General features: G+C 39.8%; 1 protein-coding gene across 1 annotated transcript; it reads right to left on the bottom strand.

The window, feature by feature from the left end:
* Positions 1-1,280: 1,280 nt before the first annotated feature.
* Positions 1,281-11,610, bottom strand: LOC133663300 (serotransferrin-like). The gene is made up of 17 exons (XM_062067676.1): positions 11,529-11,610; positions 11,293-11,447; positions 8,020-8,122; positions 7,747-7,938; positions 6,835-6,964; positions 6,711-6,763; positions 6,360-6,523; positions 4,382-4,535; positions 4,165-4,328; positions 4,003-4,099; positions 3,670-3,690; positions 3,315-3,476; positions 2,406-2,556; positions 2,071-2,138; positions 1,812-1,993; positions 1,536-1,725; positions 1,281-1,462 (listed from the first exon to the last, which is right to left on the bottom strand). The coding sequence occupies exons 1-17, from the start codon at positions 11,593-11,595 to the stop codon at positions 1,413-1,415; spliced, it is 2,103 nt and encodes a 700-aa protein (XP_061923660.1). The 5' UTR covers positions 11,596-11,610; the 3' UTR covers positions 1,281-1,412.
* Positions 11,611-19,659: the final 8,049 nt, after the last annotated feature.

The following is a 19,659-nucleotide window of genomic DNA, read 5'->3' as shown; positions in this document are numbered from 1 at the left end:
GCATGAATGTAGCAACTCTGGCCTTTCCCAAGAAAAATGTAACCTAAACTGTCTCATCCTTTTGGAGCCTCAAATACACCACTGCTCCATATCCTTATCGACTGGCAGCGGAGAAGAAGTGAAGTTGTGCTGTGAGGGTCTCCAAAAGGTCTGGGTTTAGAACAGTGCTCTATGTTGAACCCTTCAACCACCTTTTAGAGAGGGAATGAGGAATAGCTTCATCCAACCACAAGCTTCTCCTTCAAAGCTCCTGTAGCATCAGCTAGGCAGGAATGGTGAATGGAGCCATCAATCTTGAGGGTCATAGTGAGCTGACCATTGACAAAACGGCTTCCTTCCTATAAACATAACATTTCAAATAAATATTTAACAAAAAGGAGCAGAAAGAAGTCAAACTTATATCTGCTCCCCCTTAGGAGAGCATGTACTACCCGCTCAAATCCAAATGGGTGATGCACATTTCATAAAGGTTTTTGTAGGCCTTGTAAGTGGTAACCCTGGCCTTGAGGGCTAGTCACTTGAAAGACTTAAGATTTTTTTTTTGGGGGGGGGGGGGCGGGGGAAAGACTCGTAACATGGCATTAAAGTGTGTTGGTAATGACTGCAAAATTTGAGTAGGTGGGTTTTAACTGGTTGTGCATGAAGGAACTTATAGTTTCCTGCTGATTTGCTTCGTTGAAAGTAATGCAAGAAAATATATAAAAGTTAAATCTCCTGGTATCTAAATTACACCATTGAAATGTATTGAAGTTTACAGATTGAAAGTAAAAAAAAACTAAAAAAAACACTGGCATCAGCGCCTCACTTGGTGTGAACTTCAAAGTTTGATTTTGGTTCTATAATTCTCTACATGCTGCTGGGATCAAAAACAAAATCAATTTCCTTGCAGTTGTGAACATTTTTTAAAACTCACTGATTTTGCGCCACTAGCTTTAAGAGTTTTATTTTGCATCGTCTTAGTTGGCAGACTCACCCTTATTTATCCAAATTTCTTATTCTGCAGACAGAACTTTAGTCATGTGACCAGTTTTAGAGTGCTTAGTGTCCAAATTAAAGACCAAAGTTTAGTAACAGACCTTAAAGCCCAGCCTTGCGCCAAAAGTCAGAGCTGCTCCATCTCTCCGCAGTTTGAAAACTTCAATACAGGCAGTCTTTGGTTGGTTTATCCACAAAGATGTATAGATTAATGTTGCATTACTTGATTTAAAAAGTCAGAATGATAATGGAAAATGCCCTATTTTTTACCATTTAGTAACACTTCAAAACCAGGACTCCACAAATCATTGAAAGGCTTTATTTGAACAATAAAGTAGGTGTTAGGAAAACATAATCCAGGAACAAGGAAATATGTTGTACATAGTTACTAGGGACAATCCAGAGTTTGAGCCAGTGAAGGACACCTGAACCACCATCTACCGGTAGTTTGACTGGCAGCTATAGGAAGTGCACAGTTTCTCCAGATCTGTAAAACAGTTGAAAGGAATAAGTCAAATAGTTATCTACCATAATTCCACTTTGTGAGGAACAGTACAAACCTGAAGTGATGTCACTGCACTGCCTCAGCACATTCATGGTGTTAATGTACCCCATTCCTAAAAACTTCTCATAACTGGACCCAGCAGGAACTTCTTGGAGACACTTTGTGGAGTCTTCGAAGAGCAGATTCTTTCCAGACTCTGACTCAAACAATTTGAAATTGGTAGTGCTGCCCCTTCCAAACTTGGCCTGTGAAGGAAAAAAAATAAGTCAAATGGATTAAATGTGAAGTACAGCAAAATAGTATTAAATGCTAAAAATGTTTGTATTCTGACCTGCTCAATCTGGAGAATACGAACAAGGTCATTGCGGGTCTCTGGTCGTGTCACCACAGCGTGTGCTGGGGTGGCTGCCAGGTAGCAATCTTTAAACTGTGTGACTGGAACCGAAGGCTTCCTGGGGCAGATTAGTTCATAGTCACTGCTGGAGAGATTGCGAGCCCATGCTGGACCATTTCCTGCAAGAAAGGAAGAGGCACATTTTTAAATGTTACAAAGATGGCTGAAGAGGATAAAAGACGCATCAAGTCTTTACCATTGCTGTTTTCTTGTACAGTTGTGTGTTTAATGAAGGCAACGTCACCAAAGCCATCAACAAGGCATCTAAAATTGAGGAGCAAAATGTATTTCATGAAATGTGAAGATCCTGAAATTCAGGGGCAGCCACATTCAAATTGAAGTCAAGGGACCACATTTTAAACATGAATTAAAGATGCTAAACACAACCACTAGGTTATTATAACTGAACAAAATCTTGGCCTTGTGTCATTGTGACAAATACTGAATTAAATCTCAAAATTTAGTCAATGCAGAGGGCCAATAAAAGCTACCAGAAAGGTCAATTTGCCACAATCACTGCTACCATCCTACCTAAAGGCGCCAGCGTAGCCGTAGTATTTTTCCTCAGCACTGGCCTTGCACTTGAACTCGTCAGCCACAGTTTTGCCACTGCCGGCGCACTGAGAACAGAATGGGGAGTCGGCCGGCGCGCCGGGAGCACAACCGCTACTGAAGAACTTGGCTGAGGAAGGTGGGGGAAATATTCTTTAACAATGTACAAAGAATGCAGTTCTATTAGCAAAAACAGATCAGGTTATGCACTGGGGAATAGTAATGCAATGGGGCATTGCCCCTCTGTTCTATATTCAGAGCAAAGTGAAAACATTCATTTTTTAGTGAGCAACTTGACAATTTACCTATATAGTGAGCAATTTTGAGAACCAATTGAATTTCCTTACGTTGGGTTAATAAAACTTTAACGTGGCTTGAACTCAGAAAATGTCCTTGTGGTGTTTGAAGAGTCATTTCATATATTATTTAGTTTAAAAAAGTAATTCTAGTGCAAAATAATGTTCCAAAGTACCACTGGTAATAGAAGTTATAATCTTGCACTTGTGAAGGGGATTTGACTGTATGCAACAGGGTGTTAGATACTCTTTAAGGTGGTGACAACACAATGGTCTTCTGACAGCAGGCTTCAAATAAAACTACAATGTTTCACTCTGCCATTAGGATTATGCACCATTTGACCCTAGAAAGTAGTTATTATACATCAACTGTTTAAGTATCTTTGTTATGTGAAATAATCAGTGAAAGGCTGATATCACTAGCATATAGGATTTATAATTTACATTAGCACTTTTGTATCTTTCTAATTGACACCATTTCTGCATGTTTTACAGTGCTTCAAAGTATAAGTTCTGAAATGGAACGGAGTCTGGAAAACCTGCAGAGCGAGCAGCCCAGAAATTTTTGAAATAAGATTTAAAAAGTACTTACTGAAGTCACAGTCATTAGTTTGCTTATAGATTTCCCCCATGGGAATGTTCCAACCAGCCGTTCTGCCAAAGCCCGTGTGGCAGGACCTCATCCCCCTCAGGTTATCCCAGGTCACCCCTGAGCCCCTCTTGACCACAGCCACGGCAAAGTAGGAGGCAGATTCTACATGAAAATATCAAGAGCAGTGCTTGCCAGATATTCAGAAATAAGTGAATGATCAAAATTCATGCATATGCAGGAGGTGGACATCAATGAAGGTGGACCAATTTGTTGCCATTTAGTCCAGCTGTCAATGTTTGTCACCCTTCTGGTCTAGCTGCCTGTGATCAAGCTAAGAGAACAGACAGTTCCTTACCTTCAGGTATGCTGCACATTACTGTAGAGGGGAAAAAAAGTCATAGAATTCAGTTGCTTTTACAATGTCATGTATTTGTGTAAGACAACTCTTCTACTGCACATTTGTCAACACATGCACCCCCTACTGTGTCACCGATGCAAGACAGACTTGACAGTCTTATGCTGCTCCACAAGATACCAACTGTAACTATAAGCCAAATAGTTGCTCTCATCTAGACTACCACAAATACATTGTAGTCTTGTGGGGAAACACATGGCTGGCATATCGTACAAAGCATTTCTAAGAGAACCTATAGGGGGCGCTACTATTAGCATTTCCTTATTAATGCACCTTCGTTGTACTGCTCCACCATGGCTGGAACCAGACCACACTTCCCAGCTGAGAACACCTCTCCTCCATCAACTGCCATCGCGTCCGCTTCTTTGCGCTAGAGGAAAGAACCCAAAATTGTATAAATAAAAATTTTTTTTTTTTTAAAAAGCAGGACTTTACCAGGATCATTTTCAAGCAGGCTTCAACTGTGGGGCCTTCCTGGCAAATAATTTTGCAGTCTCCATCCACCATAGAGTTAAAGCTCCATTTGTTACACTTGCTGGTCTCAGCAGCACCCACTGCACACCATGTGATGGCACCGCTTTTGTTAGCTGTAGTGACCTCTGGAAAAAAAATAAAATGACTGTGCTTGCCTTATAGGTTCGTATGTCAATACCTTTTGTCAGGGAGCGCACAATGCCCGTGTATGTGGCACCCAAATACATGAAGGAGTTTGTGTTGTTGGGCAGCTTGACAAGTGACACAGTAGAATCTTTAAACATCAGGTTCTTGGCAGGAGCGTACGACTTTGAGCAGAACAGATTGAAGTCCTGGTTTGAGGGGAAAAGTTAAATCACAACTTCAATACCAAGGATTGCTGAATAGTACATTCTCAGAAAGAGCATACAGCAGAAACATGTAAAGTTCAGTAATCAGGCAACATTTAGATCAGGGGTGTCAAACTCATTTTAGATCAGGGGCCACCTGGAGAAAAATCTACTCCCAAGTGGGCCGGACTGGTAAAATCACGGCACGATAACTTAAAAATAAAGACAACTTCAGATTGATTTCTTTGTTTAAAAATAGAACAAGCACATTCTGAAATTGTATAAATCATAATGTTGTTGGGTTGTTTTTTACACTTACATGTTGCGGTTAGTAGTATTCTATCTTTGTCATTATTTATATTTTCTGTCAACTCATTGGTGTTAATTTTCAATCTATCAAGATAAAAAATAATATCAAAATCAAATTACAGGATGTTATTTATGTAGTTTGCTCATATTCCTCGACTGATGCACTAACATCATGTGGTTTATTTTGAACATATGTAGCATCATCTACAAAGATACAAATAACTGCTATTGCGACATCTAGTGGACACATTTAAAAATTCCGGCTCATTTTTATACTTAGCAAACTCACCCCGCGGGCCGGATAAAACCTGTTCGCGGGCCTGATCCGGCCCCCGGGCCGTATGTTTGACACCACTGATGTAGATGTTTCTTCATTAGAAAGTCTTAATCAGTTCACCGATCTGAATTACCCTCAGAATAAATCAGTTATTGCTTCACCTAAAAACCTGCTTTTTAAAAGTAACTCAGGTGTAAAACGTATTTTGCTCAGAGGGCACATGGAGGGAAAATCTTGGCACAACTAAACTTCAGATGGTTCTTTGGCTAAAATAGAAAATGTACATTCCAAATAACCCTTTAGACAACACTTCAAGTTGGTTGAAAAAGCTGATGAAATGGTGCAAAAACCCTCAATCTACAAGTCAGCCTATGGGATTGAAAAAACTAGACCCTTGTATCAAATGCTGTTCCCTTGCATTAATCCTGCACCAACTCACCCATACAAACTGAGGTAGAAGCTATTAAAGTGGACCAAGTCACTCCCTGCCTTGTAGGCATCACTGTATTGATGGAAAAATAGCTGTTCAAACAAATTCAAATGAACAAGAGTGACGGTATTGTAGTAAATCGCTGTTCACTTAGTTTACATTTTCACAGAACTATACAACGCTACATGACACTGCACATTAGTGTTACCAATTGTTTTTCCTCCTGATACAGAATCTTTGAGCTTCCACAAGTGCAATCAATATCAGGTGTCACATTTTGAGAGAATACAATTTCAGGAGGTTATTCAAGTTCTTGTGTGTAACTTTGTTTTATTGATGCCAACCAAACTTGCAAAGATGTGGTTTCCGAATTCACTTCTGTGAATAAGATATTCTCAGAACACTCTGCATTCACTTCTTTTTCAAAGAGACATTTTGTGGAAATAAGGGTGCCAAAGTATGATTTGTTCAAAGCAAATGACTTGATGTTTCATATAAGTGGAGGGAGGAGACATAGCCCTGTTTTGCTAGTATTTCTTGCTCAGGCAAGTAAATGATTCATACTGGGCTAACAGAATTGCTATTGTGACATCCAGTGGACACATTTAGAACAGCAGTTTAATTTTTACACCTGCCAAACTCATCTGTTGGGCACCATGTTTGACAGCCCTGTTAAACATTAAGTCATAATTCAGATTGTAAATAGATTTAACATTTGGTAAATTATAAAAATTCCTAAACAAAAAAATGTGGTCCTGGTACCAATAGATTGACGCTGATTCTCAAACTGCATTAGAGTCATGCATCTTACCCGCACTGTGGTGAGGCTTCTCCAGATTAATTCAGCCAGCTGTGGGTCCTTGCAGGTGACAACAGCATGAGCTGGTACTCTGGCTAGGTGGCATTTTTTGTAATCGTCCATGGGTGCCCTGGTGTTGTCAAGGCACAGCAGTTCGTAGTTGGCCTTGTCGTCATCTGCAGGTGGGAAACAGCATGTTTACAAAATGCAGCATTTTCCTGCAATGCTCAGTTTTGACAATGTTTGCAGATGGCACAAACTTTCCATTTAAGTTGACAATTCAACCTACAGTTTAAAGCAGAAAGGAAAACTGCGAAAATGTACTTCATGTAATAAGGCTCAGTAACACTCTTGGGAACTTACCAGGCACAGTCAGATGATTAACAAAAGCTACATCCCCATTTTCCACCAGGCACCTACAGGAACAGTTCTCATCAATTACCATATATCCAGACATTATGCTTGGAAAAGATGGATGCAAACTGACTGGAATGCGCCGCTGTAATCGTAGTAGGGCTCATTGTGGGACCGTGAGCAGTCTCCCTTGCAGCCATCACACAGTTTGGTCTCGTTGGCCGCTCCGGGGGCACAGCTTTTAGAGAAGAAGCTTGCCACCGCTAGGGAGAAAAAAATAATCTGTCATGAGACTTGCTTAGATGTCAAACTTCTAAAGTATAGTATTTAAGTGGTTACACATTTTCAGTTATTTCTGTATGCTTTTTGTAACATTTAATGTAAGTGGACTGACCATCTGCCAGTAGGTGCACCCCATACTACTTAAACATTAATTCACCCAAAAAGCGACATGTTTAATAAAACTAGTCACATGGGTTGGTCTAACAGGGGTGTTTAAACTACAGCCCACAGGCCTGCTAGAAGTCACAAGTATGAAGCCTGGCCCTCAGGGTGTTTCCAGCTGAACCTTGATAAGTCAGTCCCCTTGCTGCGAAATTGTCACCATATTGTAGTTTATTTTTGGGATTCAGATCTATGATCATGAAATTCACACAAGTATTTGAGCACAGCATTGATTTATAAGAGCCTTACTACTCAGAACGTTAACACATGTTACATAACCTGCTCGCTGAACCTTAGATACAACCACAATACATAATTTAAATTAAACCCATGTAAATCCACTACAATGCAAAACACTCCACTTATTCTGTTTGGTGCAATTTAGCTGCGTGACATTTGATTTACAAAACTTTAAGGGAGGTCTTCACAGAAGTAAATAGGGTAGGAGTCAAACACAGTCAGGGTCTCATGTAGGGGTTAATAAGTTGTCTATCAGTTACTTTACATGCAGTCAGCTTTTGGCCCAATGTGGCCCCCAAGCCAAAACGTTTGGACATCCCTGGTCTTTAACATGCCAGATGGCTTGACAGCTGTCACTCACCCTCCTCAATTGGTTTGTTGTCAGTGCTTTTCCACTTCAGTATATCCATAGACACCAGAGTTCCAATTGGAATGTTCCAGCCAGCAGATTTCCCCAAACCGGTGTGGCAGGATTTCTTCCCCTCCAGCTCTTGAATGCCAAATCCGGTGCCCTTTTTAGCCACAGCCACCGCATAGTAACAGCTCTCGGACGCTAAGGTGAAAAATAGGTTTAAGAGTTCCATTTGAAACATTTTGATAGTCGAATGGACTTAAAATTAAATAGTTATCTTACAGGAGCCATAGTTCTCAGCAATAATGGGATGGAGTTTGTAGTTCTTCAGTCCAGCAGTGTAAATATCTCCTCCATCCAAAGTGATTGCATCTGCCAAACCACCCTGTCAGACAACTGATATTTAGTTCAACTTTTCAGGGGCTGTTTCTGCATAAGATTTCTAAACTGAATTATGAATTCATTCAATGAGAAATGTATTAAGGTGAGGCTCCTAGGCTCAATTGGAGGTCTCACTTTTTCCTCATTTTGACATCCTGCCTTTTGGGATCATTAGGCTACACAACATCAGTTTCCACAGATACACATTGCCAAACAGATAACTCCTCCATCCAAAGCAATAGCATCTGCCAAATCACCCAGACTACTATTTAGCTAAACTTCAGATTGTTTCTGCATCAGATTTCTAAAAAACAGGATTTATATCAGACCAGGGGTTCCTAACCTTTTTGGCCTCAGGGCCCAACTTATCCAATACAAATGGGCCTCAGGCCCAATCAAATCTGAACATTTAATTAGTAATCTTACTCTTGATTTTAATCATATGCAATATGTATATTTCAAACAATATGAAACCATGTGTTGATCAAAGATAACCCTTAGGTCAGGGGTCGGCAACCCGCGGCTCCGGAGCCGCATGCGGCTCCTTGACCACTCTGATGCGGCTCAGCTACATGCACGCCGACCCCCTCGATTTTCCCAGGAGACTTATGGATGTCAGTGTCTCTCATAGACTACTCCCAGGGAAAAATAATCCTATTAACACTCTTATTACTATATAAAGGGCGTGCCCTAATTGCACTGCAATAATTGTCCTCTATAGCATTTACTTACAGCATACCAAGGCCAGCCACATGTTGCATGTTGTTATTACTTGCTCACACAGGAGACAGCAAAGCATACTTACTCATCAGCCACACAGCTTACACTGACGGTAGCCGTATCAAACAACTTCAACATTGTTACGTTACAAATATGCGCCACACTGTGAACCCACACCAAAAAAGAATGAAAAACACATTTCTGGAGAACATCCCACTGTAACACAACATAAACACAACACAACCATTACCCAGAATCCCATGCAGTCCTAACTCTTCCGGTCTACATTATACACCCCGCTACCACCAAATCCCCCCACACATCAACCCCCCCCCCCCTCTTCGTGGTTGGTTGAGCGGAAGAGTTAGGGCTGCATGGGATTCTGGGTATTGGTACCGTCAGTGTAAGATGTGTGGCTGCTGAGTTAGTAGCCTTGCTGTCTCTTAAGTGAGCAAGCTAAAGCTGCATTCCACTTGTGGCCGAACATGTACACTGATTGGGCAGACTGTAGAGGGCGCCAAATGGAGTGTCATCACACTCTGATATTCGGGAGTCTCCCGGGAAAAATGAGAGGGTTGGCAAGTGTGACGCAAGCAACATTCATCCAAAACTCGCGGGCTGCACTAACATCAAATTCCCACATTAAAGTGCGTGCCGGCGCGTGTGTCTGAGACCCCTGGTTAACATAGCACAAAGCATGCAAGCTTTGTATGCGGTGTTTTTCATTTTAAATTTTAAAAACATTTTTGTGGCTCCCATTACTTTCTTTAATGTGTGAAACTTGCCAAAATGGCTCTTTGAGTGGTAAAGGTTGCCGACCCCTGCCTTAGGTCAAGCTGATTAGAGAACTTAGTACTAAATATACTGCACTAGGGACTTTAAACAAAGATCCACTTGCACACAATGTTGAGATAAAATAAAAATTCATAATGAATATTTAACCAAACTGCCAAAATTAGAGTGCAAATGAAGATAGTTACCACTTTGGTCTAGGGTTGTATGGTAAAGCGGTACTTTTAAAGTACCGCGATAATTGAAATCAGTACTAATTTGCCTTTGAAAAACACTGGTACCCATCTTTCATCTGAATACCGCTGTGACTACAGAGCTGAGGTGCACGATGTGTCAAAACAGTGCATGGGAGAAATAACATCTTGGAGTGGAAGAATGCCAAAAAAAAAAAATCACATCATTTCTACCGGTTAATAAAGAGGGTGCGTAAGGCACAATATGGAAGTATTTGGGCTTCAAAACTAACAATAAAAGGTGACGCCGTGCTGCAAGTGTTGCTTTAAAACATGCCTCGCTAAACGTGGCGATTAGTATTACCACCTTTGCTTCAAACTTAGGTAACCCAACATTTATATAAGCATTTAGATCTGCACAATGAGTTATAGTGACCGTTAATGTAGTTACACCTGTCCTGTTCAGCTCTGGTGCAGACCGTAGTCGAGGAGCACAGGGCAGATGTTCCCTTCTGGGTTGTTTTCCTTGAGGGGAACACCCTTCACTTTACAATGGCAATGGGTCTGCTCAGCTCCGCTTACGGGTCAGAATGACAAGGCCGCCGATTCGTGACAACGTTGTTGCATTTTTAGTTTTGCAGGACACAACCAGACCTGTTCATCACTTCTGCACAGTGCACACTCTTTACTCACCCACTCACTGTGACATCACTCAGCCAACACGTTGACATTCTTGCAAACACAAAGATGACTCGAGTTAAACCGCTCCCCTGTTGTACACATGTAGATACGTAGACGCACTCACAGCTGCTTGGCTAGATGCCAAATATTAGCATCAACTATTAGAGTGAAATGACTGAATTGTGTAACAAACAGCTACAATGTGTTTTACCTGCTACATTGTTTGTGTACATTTAGCCATAGTTTCGTTTTTGTACTTTTCTTAACACAAACCAGGATTGGCTACCATAAATCATGAAGCATTTAATAAGCCAATAAAGTTGTTTGTTTATCCTTGATTATAACAGACTGTCATATGGAAAATTGTTCTGAGTGAAACAAGAAATGCCCAATGTGTTTAATGCCTTTTAATTCATATTTTAACCGTGTGAAATTGTTATTTGAGTGCAATAGGAAACATGTGTATTGTATTATAGGATTTTCTGTTAAAATAATGCCAATATTGAAAAGTATCAATACACATTTTGCTCGCTTGTGTTGTGGGTCACAATTCTAGGGTTCTTGAATGTACCTCACTTGCCGTGACAGTAATTGGTGCATAATGACAAAGTGCTGTATTGTGGCTTGGGGCTGCTGTTGACAAGTTGTCAAAAATCCCCCCCAAAAAGCTCAGAGGCTTTGTACTAGCTTTCTTGCAAAATATTTTTCCATCTGCGTAATATTGTTTACTTCAGCAACAGTTCTATTGGTTTATTTGAAAAATAAAAGTGTGGTAATGTTTGAGTGTAAAACAAAGACAACAACTCACATGAATGGCAATGATACAATCCATTGAGTTGGTCCTCTTCACACAGGTGAACACAGGCGCTTTGGCTGCGAGGTCCATACATTTCTGGTACTCTTTGTCCGACTTGACACACCACCTCACCTTTTCCGTGTCAGCAGGGGCGGACCAGACAGCGGCTGCCAGTGGAGACACACATAGAAGAAAAACCCATCACATATGACCAACAAAGTGTGTGTTTGCAAGCAAATAGTTTTTACCCAGGCAGGCAAAAAGGAGGTGGACCAGGACGAGAAGGTGCTTCATGGTGGAAGGTCTCCAGGTCATCAGACTGAAAGGTAGCCTGTGTGGCCTTTTATAGCAAAACTCTGAAGTCAAAAACCAAAAAAAGGTGAAAGACACAGCTGGCCCACATTTCCTAATTGAGCATGTGTGCGCTCAGTACACAAAATGTCCTCATGGGGTGCAATCACGCTTTTCCAGCTGATATGTTAAATATTGATCTCGCTTATCTCACACTTATATTCATTTTCTCACATTTAACTCATTTATAAATGTTAAATATGAATGCTAAATCCAAATGTTGAATAAAAATGCTAAATCTAAATTTTGAATCTAATTGCTAAATCTAAACCTAAATGTTAAATGTTAAACATGAATGTTAAATCTAAATCTAAATGTTATATCTAAATATTATATTTCAAATATATTGTTAAATGTAAATATAAATGTTGAATTGAAATGTAAAATCTAAATGTTAAAAAAAAAAAAGTTAAATGTAAATATACATGTTAAATTTAAATTGTATACAAATGTTTGAACTAAATAGTCAATCTGAATATAAAAGTTAAACATAAATGTAGGTGTAAATGTTAAATATAAATATAAACCTTAAATCGAAATGTTGAATCGAAATGTTAAACTTAAATATAAATATTAAGTATAAATGTTCAATATAAATACAAACATTAAATCTAAATCTAAAAATGTAATTTAAATGTTGAATACAAATGTTAAATACAAATGTCGATTCTAAATGTTAAACCTAAATGGTAAAATGTAAATGTTAAATATGAATGCTACATATAAAGGTAAATACAAATGTTAAATCTAAATGGTAAATATAGATGTTTAATCTAAATAGTACAACTGTTAAATCTAAATGTTAAATATAATTGCTAAATGTAAATGTGTATGTGAAATATAGATGTTAAATATAAATGCTTAATCCAAATAGTAAAGCTGAGTATAAATGTTATCTCTAAATGGTAAATCCAAACGTTAAATATAAATATTAATTATACATGTAAAATGTAAAAGTTAAATATAAATGGTAAAATGTAAATGTTAAATATAGATGTTACATAAAAACATGTATGTTAAATATAAATGTTTAATCTACATAGTAAATCTGATAAACTATGAATATAAATGTTGTATCTAAATGTTAAATAGAAATGTTAATGTCAATCTTAAATGTAAATGTCAAATACAAATGTTTTATCTAAATAGTACATCTTAGTATAAGTATTACATTTTAATGTTAAATCGATCCATCTAAATATAAATGCTGAATATAAATTTAAATGTTTAATCTAAATAGTACATCTGAATATAAATGTTAAATCTGAATGCTAAATTTAAATGTATATGTTACATATAATGTCAAATGAAAAAATGTGTATTCCAAATCGTAAATCTCAATGAAAATGTTAAATGTAAATGTAGACTCTGAATATAAATGTTGAATATAAATATGAAAAATAAATGCTAAATATATATAACTTTTTTTTTTTTTTTTTGAGAACCATTTATAAAAAATACTATTTTAGGCCTTCTCCATGCTTACTTGTTGCGCCTACATGTCATACGTCAGCATTTAAAAGGAGGTTTTGTAACCTGTAACGGTTTTTTTTGGTTTTGTTATTATTAATATGCCATATACTACATTGAAATCAGTTTGAATCTAGAATCGTGTTGAATCGATTCTGAATTGGATCGTCACCCCGAGAATCGTGATTTGCCTAAAGATTCCTAAAATGTACATATATATATATATATATATATATATATATATATATATATATATATATATATATATATATATATATATATATATATATACATAATAATTTTGAAACGATGTATAATAGCATACAAGTTTAGATTGTAAATTATTTGTAAAAAGAAAAAGCAAGAGAGTGAGAAAGAGCAAACTGGCGCTGAACTATTGAGCTAAATTGCAGAGTTGGGGGTCTATAATCCACACTAAGAGGGTGATGGGAGAGCACTGGCAACTCCAAGGGACTATAGCGGTAGAGGGAGGAGGAAACATTTCATGCACTCAGTAAGGAACAGAGCAGTGGAGATAGGATTATGTGATTTGGAGTTGGGCCCTGTGGTGTGTTGGTCACCTGTTCCTCCTTGGATCCTGTCAGAGCCAGATGTGGATCTCTCAATATTAGAGTTAGTGAAAATAATTGATGCAGGTAATCCTGTAGAACAACAAAACATTTAAAGAACAAATGGTCAGATTACATGCAAATATACACAGACAGTTCCAAAAATATGACTTCATTAAAGGGCAGCAATAGGGGTGAGCATCCCACAGTTGCAAATACAGCATGGCAAATAAATAAACTATCAGTGTTTAAAATGCACATGTGGAGAGGAAGAAAGTGTCACCCATATCCTCAAAGACTGCAATAAGTACAATGAAGAGAGAGCCATAATGCACGCAAAACTGCCAGAAACTAGAAACGAGGACACTTCACTGAAAAGCATATTAAGCTGGGAACATCAAGCAGTGGCAAAAGCTGTTTTGGAATTCCTGCAAAAGACTGGACTACACAAAAGGATCTGAGGTGATGAAGGAATTCAAATAAGGACCAGTGGAGGGCAGCAATACGCCTAAAATGCATCCAGTCTGTCGGAAATTAAAAAGAAGAAAAAAAAGATTGTGTCTTCCGGTACCTGTCGTGTACTGGCAGGTGTTGTTGTTGTTGTTGTCACTTATGGTCCAATGGTTATGGATGTTTGAATCTGTGCGTAGACATTCATGTTGTGTGTTAGAGTAAAACACCTTTAATGTATGTTTTAGGATACATTACACTAAAAATCAAGTTGTGTCACACAAATGTTACATTTTTACTTTCGCATGTTTCTTAACTTTATGTTTTATTATTACCAACATTCCCAAATATATTGTTTATAGGTAGACCTCTCTTGTGAGAATTTTTTTTTAAAGGAGACGAGCTTGTAATCCATGTTCATCACAGCGCACACATTCACCAAATATATTTGACAATGCAGTCAATATAATTTGTAGTTTCATGGTTGATCACTTTGTATTAGCTATACCAGGTGTCTCCAATCACACAGAGCGCTACCCATTTTTGCAACGTTTATTTTATTAGCTTATTTGCGTTTCATACTTTATATGATAAAGTGAATAAGCTTGTTTTGCCATATGTTGAAAAAAATCAACAAAAAATGTTCATTTGCATTTTTAATATCAGTATGCATTTTTTTCTAGTTCTGTTTTTTGTATCACTATTGACAGCTATTTTGACAAAAAGTAAGGATTTTGTGTTTTGTTAATATGATTTGCAAAACTTAAATTGTACTTTTACAAGAGGGAAGCAGATCTCCACTCAACTTTGGTCGTTTCTCATTAAATAGAGGAATATTGTCTGAATTGAAAGGGGAACTGCACTTTTTTGCAATTGTGTTTGTCATTCACAATCCTTATGAAAGATCAGAAGAGGTTTTTCTTTTTTTATGCATTCTAAAGCTGAGTGTTTAATGATTTAGAATGCTTAAAAAAAGAAAAACCTGTTCTGATCTTTCATAAGGATTGTGAATGACAAACACAATTGCAAAAAAGTGCAGTTCCCCTTTCAATTCAGACAGTATTTCTCTATTTAATGAGAAATAACCAAAACACAGACAATAGTTGAGTGGAGATCTGCTTCCCTCTTCTAAAAGTATAATTTAAGTTTTGCAAATCATATGAACAAAACACAAAATCCTTACTTTTTGTCAAAGTAGCTGTCAATAGTGATACAAAAAACAGAACTAGAAAGAAATGCATACTGATATTAAAAATGCAAATTAACATTTTTTTGTTGATTTTTTTGAACATATGGCAAAACAAGCTTATGCACTTTATCATATAAAGTATGAAACGCAAATAAGCTAATAAAATAAACGTTGCAAACATGGGTAGCGCTCTGTGTGATTGGAGACACCTGGTATAGCTAATACAGAGTGATCAACCATGAAACTACAAATTATATTGAATCCATTGTCAAATATACAAACCCCGTTTCCATATGAGTTGGGAAATTGTGTTAGAAGTAAATATAGACAGAATACAATGATTTGCAAATCCTTTTCAACCCATATTCAGTTGACAACATATTTGATGTTCAAACTGATAAACATTTTTTTTTTTTGCAAATAATCATTAACTTTAGAATTTGATGCCAGCAACACGTGACAAAGAAGTTGGGAAAGGAGGCAATAAATACCGATAAAGTTGAGGAATGCTCATTAAACACTTATTTGGAACATCCCACAGGTTCAGCTTGGCTGAAGAAGGAGTCCTAGCGGGTTCTTTTGGCTCATAGGACTAGTGAGGCAGCGGACAGGTACCGACAGGCCAAGCGGTGTGCGGCTTCAGCGGTCGCGGAGGCAAAAACTCGGACATGGGAGGAGTTCGGGGAAGCCATGGAAAACGACTTCCGGACGGCTTCGAAGCGATTCTGGACCACCATCCGCCGCCTCAGGAAGGGGAAGCAGTGCACTATCAACACCGTGTATGGTGAGGATGGTGTTCTGCTGACCTCGACTGCGGATGTTGTGGATCGGTGGAGGGAATACTTCGAAGACCTCCTCAATCCCACCAACACGTCTTCCTATGAGGAAGCAGTGCCTGGGGAATCTGTGGTGGGCTCTCTTATTTCTGGGGCTGAGGTTGCTGAGGTAGTTAAAAAGCTTCTCGGTGGCAAGGCCCCGGGGGTGGATGAGATCCGTCCGGAGTTCCTTAAGGCTCTGGATGCTGTGGGGCTGTCTTGGTTGACCAGACTCTGCAGCATCGCGTGGACATCGGGGGCGGTACCTCTGGATTGGCAGACCGGGGTGGTGGTTCCTCTCTTTAAAAAGGGGAACCGGAGGGTGTGTTCTAACTATCGGGGGATCACACTCCTCAGCCTTCCCGGTAAGGTCTATTCAGGTGTACTGGAGAGGAGGCTACGCCGGATAGTCGAACCTCGGATTCAGGAGGAACAGTGTGGTTTTCGTCCTGGTCGTGGAACTGTGGACCAGCTCTATACTCTCGGCAGGGTCCTTCAGGGTGCATGGGAGTTTGCCCAACCAGTCTACATGTGCTTTGTGGACTTGGAAAAGGCATTCGACCGTGTCCCTCGGGAAGTCCTGTGGGGAGTGCTCAGAGAGTATGGGGTATCGGACTGTCTGATTGTGGCGGTCCGCTCCCTGTACGATCAGTGTCAGAGCTTGGTCCGCATTGCCGGCAGTAAGTCGGACACGTTTCCAGTGAGGGTTGGACTCCGCCAAGGCTGCCCTTTGTCACCGATTCTGTTGATAACTTTTATGGACAGAATTTCTAGGCGCAGTCAAGGCGTTGAGGGGATCCGGTTTGGTGGCTGCGGGATTAGGTCTCTGCTTTTTGCAGATGATGTGGTCCTGATGGCTTCATCTGGCCAGGATCTTCAGCTCTCACTGGATCGGTTCGCAGCTGAGTGTGAAGCGACTGGGATGAGAATCAGCACCTCCAAGTCCGAGTCCATGGTTCTCGCCCGGAAAAGGGTGGAGTGCCATCTCCGGGTTGGGGAGGAGATCTTGCCCCAAGTGGAGGAGTTCAAGTACCTCGGAGTCTTGTTCACGAGTGAGGGAAGAGTGGTTCGTGAGATCGACAGGCGGATCGGTGCGGCGTCTTCAGTAATGCGGGCGCTGTATCGGTCCGTTGTGGTGAAGAAGGAGCTGAGCCGGAAGGGAAAGCTCTCAATTTACCGGTCGATCTACGTTCCCATCCTCACCTATGGTCATGAGCTTTGGGTTATGACCGAAAGGACAAGATCACGGGTACAAGCGGCCGAAATGAGTTTCCTCCGCCGGGTGGCGGGTCTCTCCCTTAGAGATAGGGTGAGAAGCTCTGTCATCCGGGAGGAGCTCAAAGTAAAGCCACTGCTCCTCCACATCGAGAGGAGCCAGATGAGGTGGTTCGGGCATCTGGTCAGGATGCCACCCGAACGCCTCCCTAGGGAGGTGTTTAGGGCACGTCCGACCGGTAGGAGGCCACGGGGAAGACCCAGGACACGTTGGGAAGACTATGTCTCCCGGCTGGCCTGGGAACGCCTCGGGATCCCCCGGGAAGAGCTAGACGAAGTGGCTGGGGAGAGGGAAGTCTGGGCTTCCCTGCTTAGGCTGCTGCCCCCGCGACCCGACCTCGGATAAGCGGAAGAAGATGGATGGATGGATGGAGGTGTGCAGGCTAATTGGGAACAGGTGGGTGCCATGATTGGGTATAAAAACAGTTTCCCAAAAAATGCTCAGTCTTTCACAAGAAAGGATGGGGCGAGGTACACCCCTTTGTCCACAACTGCGTGAGAAAATAGTCAAACAGTTTAAGAACAACGTTTCTCAAAGTGCTATTGCAAGAAATTTAGGGATTTCAACATCTACGGTCCATAATATCATCAAAAGGTTCAGAGAATCTGGAGAAATCACTCCACGTAAGCGGGCAAGGCCGGAAACCAACATTGAATGACCGTGACCTTCGATCCCTCAGACGGCACTGTATCAAAAACCGACATCAATCTCTAAAGGATATCACCACAAGCGCTCAGGAACACTTCAGAAAACCACTGTCACTAAATACAGTTGGTCGCTACATCTGTAAGTGCAAGTTAAAGCTCTACTATGCAAAGCGAAAGCCATTTTTTTAACAACATACAGAAACGCTGCCAGTTTCTCTGAGCCCGAGATCATCTAAGATGGACTCATGCAAAGTGGAAAAGTGTTCTGTGGTCTGACGAGTCCACATTTCAAATTGTTTTTGGAAATATTCAACATTGTGTCATCCGGACCACAGGGGAAGCGCACCATCCAGACTGTTATCGACGCAAAGTTGAAAAGCCAGCATCTGTGATGGTATGGGGGTGCATTAGTGCCCAAGGCATGGGTAACTTACACATCTGAGAAGGCACCATTAATGCTGAAAGGTACATACAGGTTTTGGAACAACATATGCTGCCATCCAAGCGCCGTCTTTTTCATGGACGCCCCTGCTTATTTCAGCAAGACAATGCCAAACCACATTCAGTAAAAAAAAGAGTGCGGGTACTTTCCTGGCCCGCCTGCAGTCCAGACCTGTCTCCCATCGAAAATGTGTGGCGCAATATGAAGCGTAAAATACGACAGCGGAGACCCCGGGCTGTTGAACGACTGAAGCTCTACATAAAACAAGAATGGGAAAGAATTCCACTTTCAAAGCTTCAACAATTAGTTTCCTCAGTTCCCAATCGTTTATTGAGTGTTGTTAAAAGAAAAGTTGATGTAACACAGTGGTGAACATGCCCTTTCCCAACTACTTTGGCACGTGTTGCAGCCATGAAATTCTAAGTTCATTATTATTTGCAAAAAAAATTAAGTTTATGAGTTTGAACATCAAATATCTTGTCTTTGTAGTGCATTCAATTGAATATGGGTTGAAAAGGATTTGAAAATCATTGTATTCAGTTCATATTTACATCTAACCCAATTTCCCAACTCATATGGAAACGGGGTTTGTATTTGGTGAATGTGTGCGCTGTGATGAACATGGATTACAAGCTCATCGCCTCTAAAAAAAAATTCTCACAAGAGAGGTCTACCTATAGACCAGTGGTTCTCAAATGAGGGTACGCGTACCCCTAGGGGTACTTGAAGGTATGCCAAGGGGTACGTGAGATTTTTTTTAAATGTCTGTCAAAAAGAACTGTGAACAGAAATGCAACAATGAAATATTCAGTGTTGACAGCTAGATTTTTTGTGGACATGTTCCATAAATATTGATGTTAAAGATTTATTTTTTTGTGAAGAAATGTTTAGAATTAAGTTCATGAATCCAGATGGATCTCTATTACAATCCCCAAAGAGGGCACTTTAAGTTGATGATTACTTCTATGTGTAGAAACCTTTATTTATAATTGAATCACTTGTTTATTTTTCAACAAGTTTTTAGTTATTTTTATATTTTTTTTTCCAAATAGTTCAAGAAAGACCACAACAAATGAGCAATATTTTGCACTGTTATACAATTTAATAAATCAGAAACTGATGACATAGTGCTGCATTTTACTTCTTTATCTCTTTTTTTCAACCAAAAAT

The sequence above is a fragment of the Entelurus aequoreus genome, linkage group LG13 (genome assembly GCF_033978785.1).
Source record: "Entelurus aequoreus isolate RoL-2023_Sb linkage group LG13, RoL_Eaeq_v1.1, whole genome shotgun sequence".
In the NCBI taxonomy this organism is placed as follows: Eukaryota; Metazoa; Chordata; class Actinopteri; order Syngnathiformes; family Syngnathidae; genus Entelurus; species Entelurus aequoreus.
The sequence above is the reverse complement of the archived record's forward strand: the minus strand, read 5'-3'. Positions and strand labels throughout refer to the sequence as shown.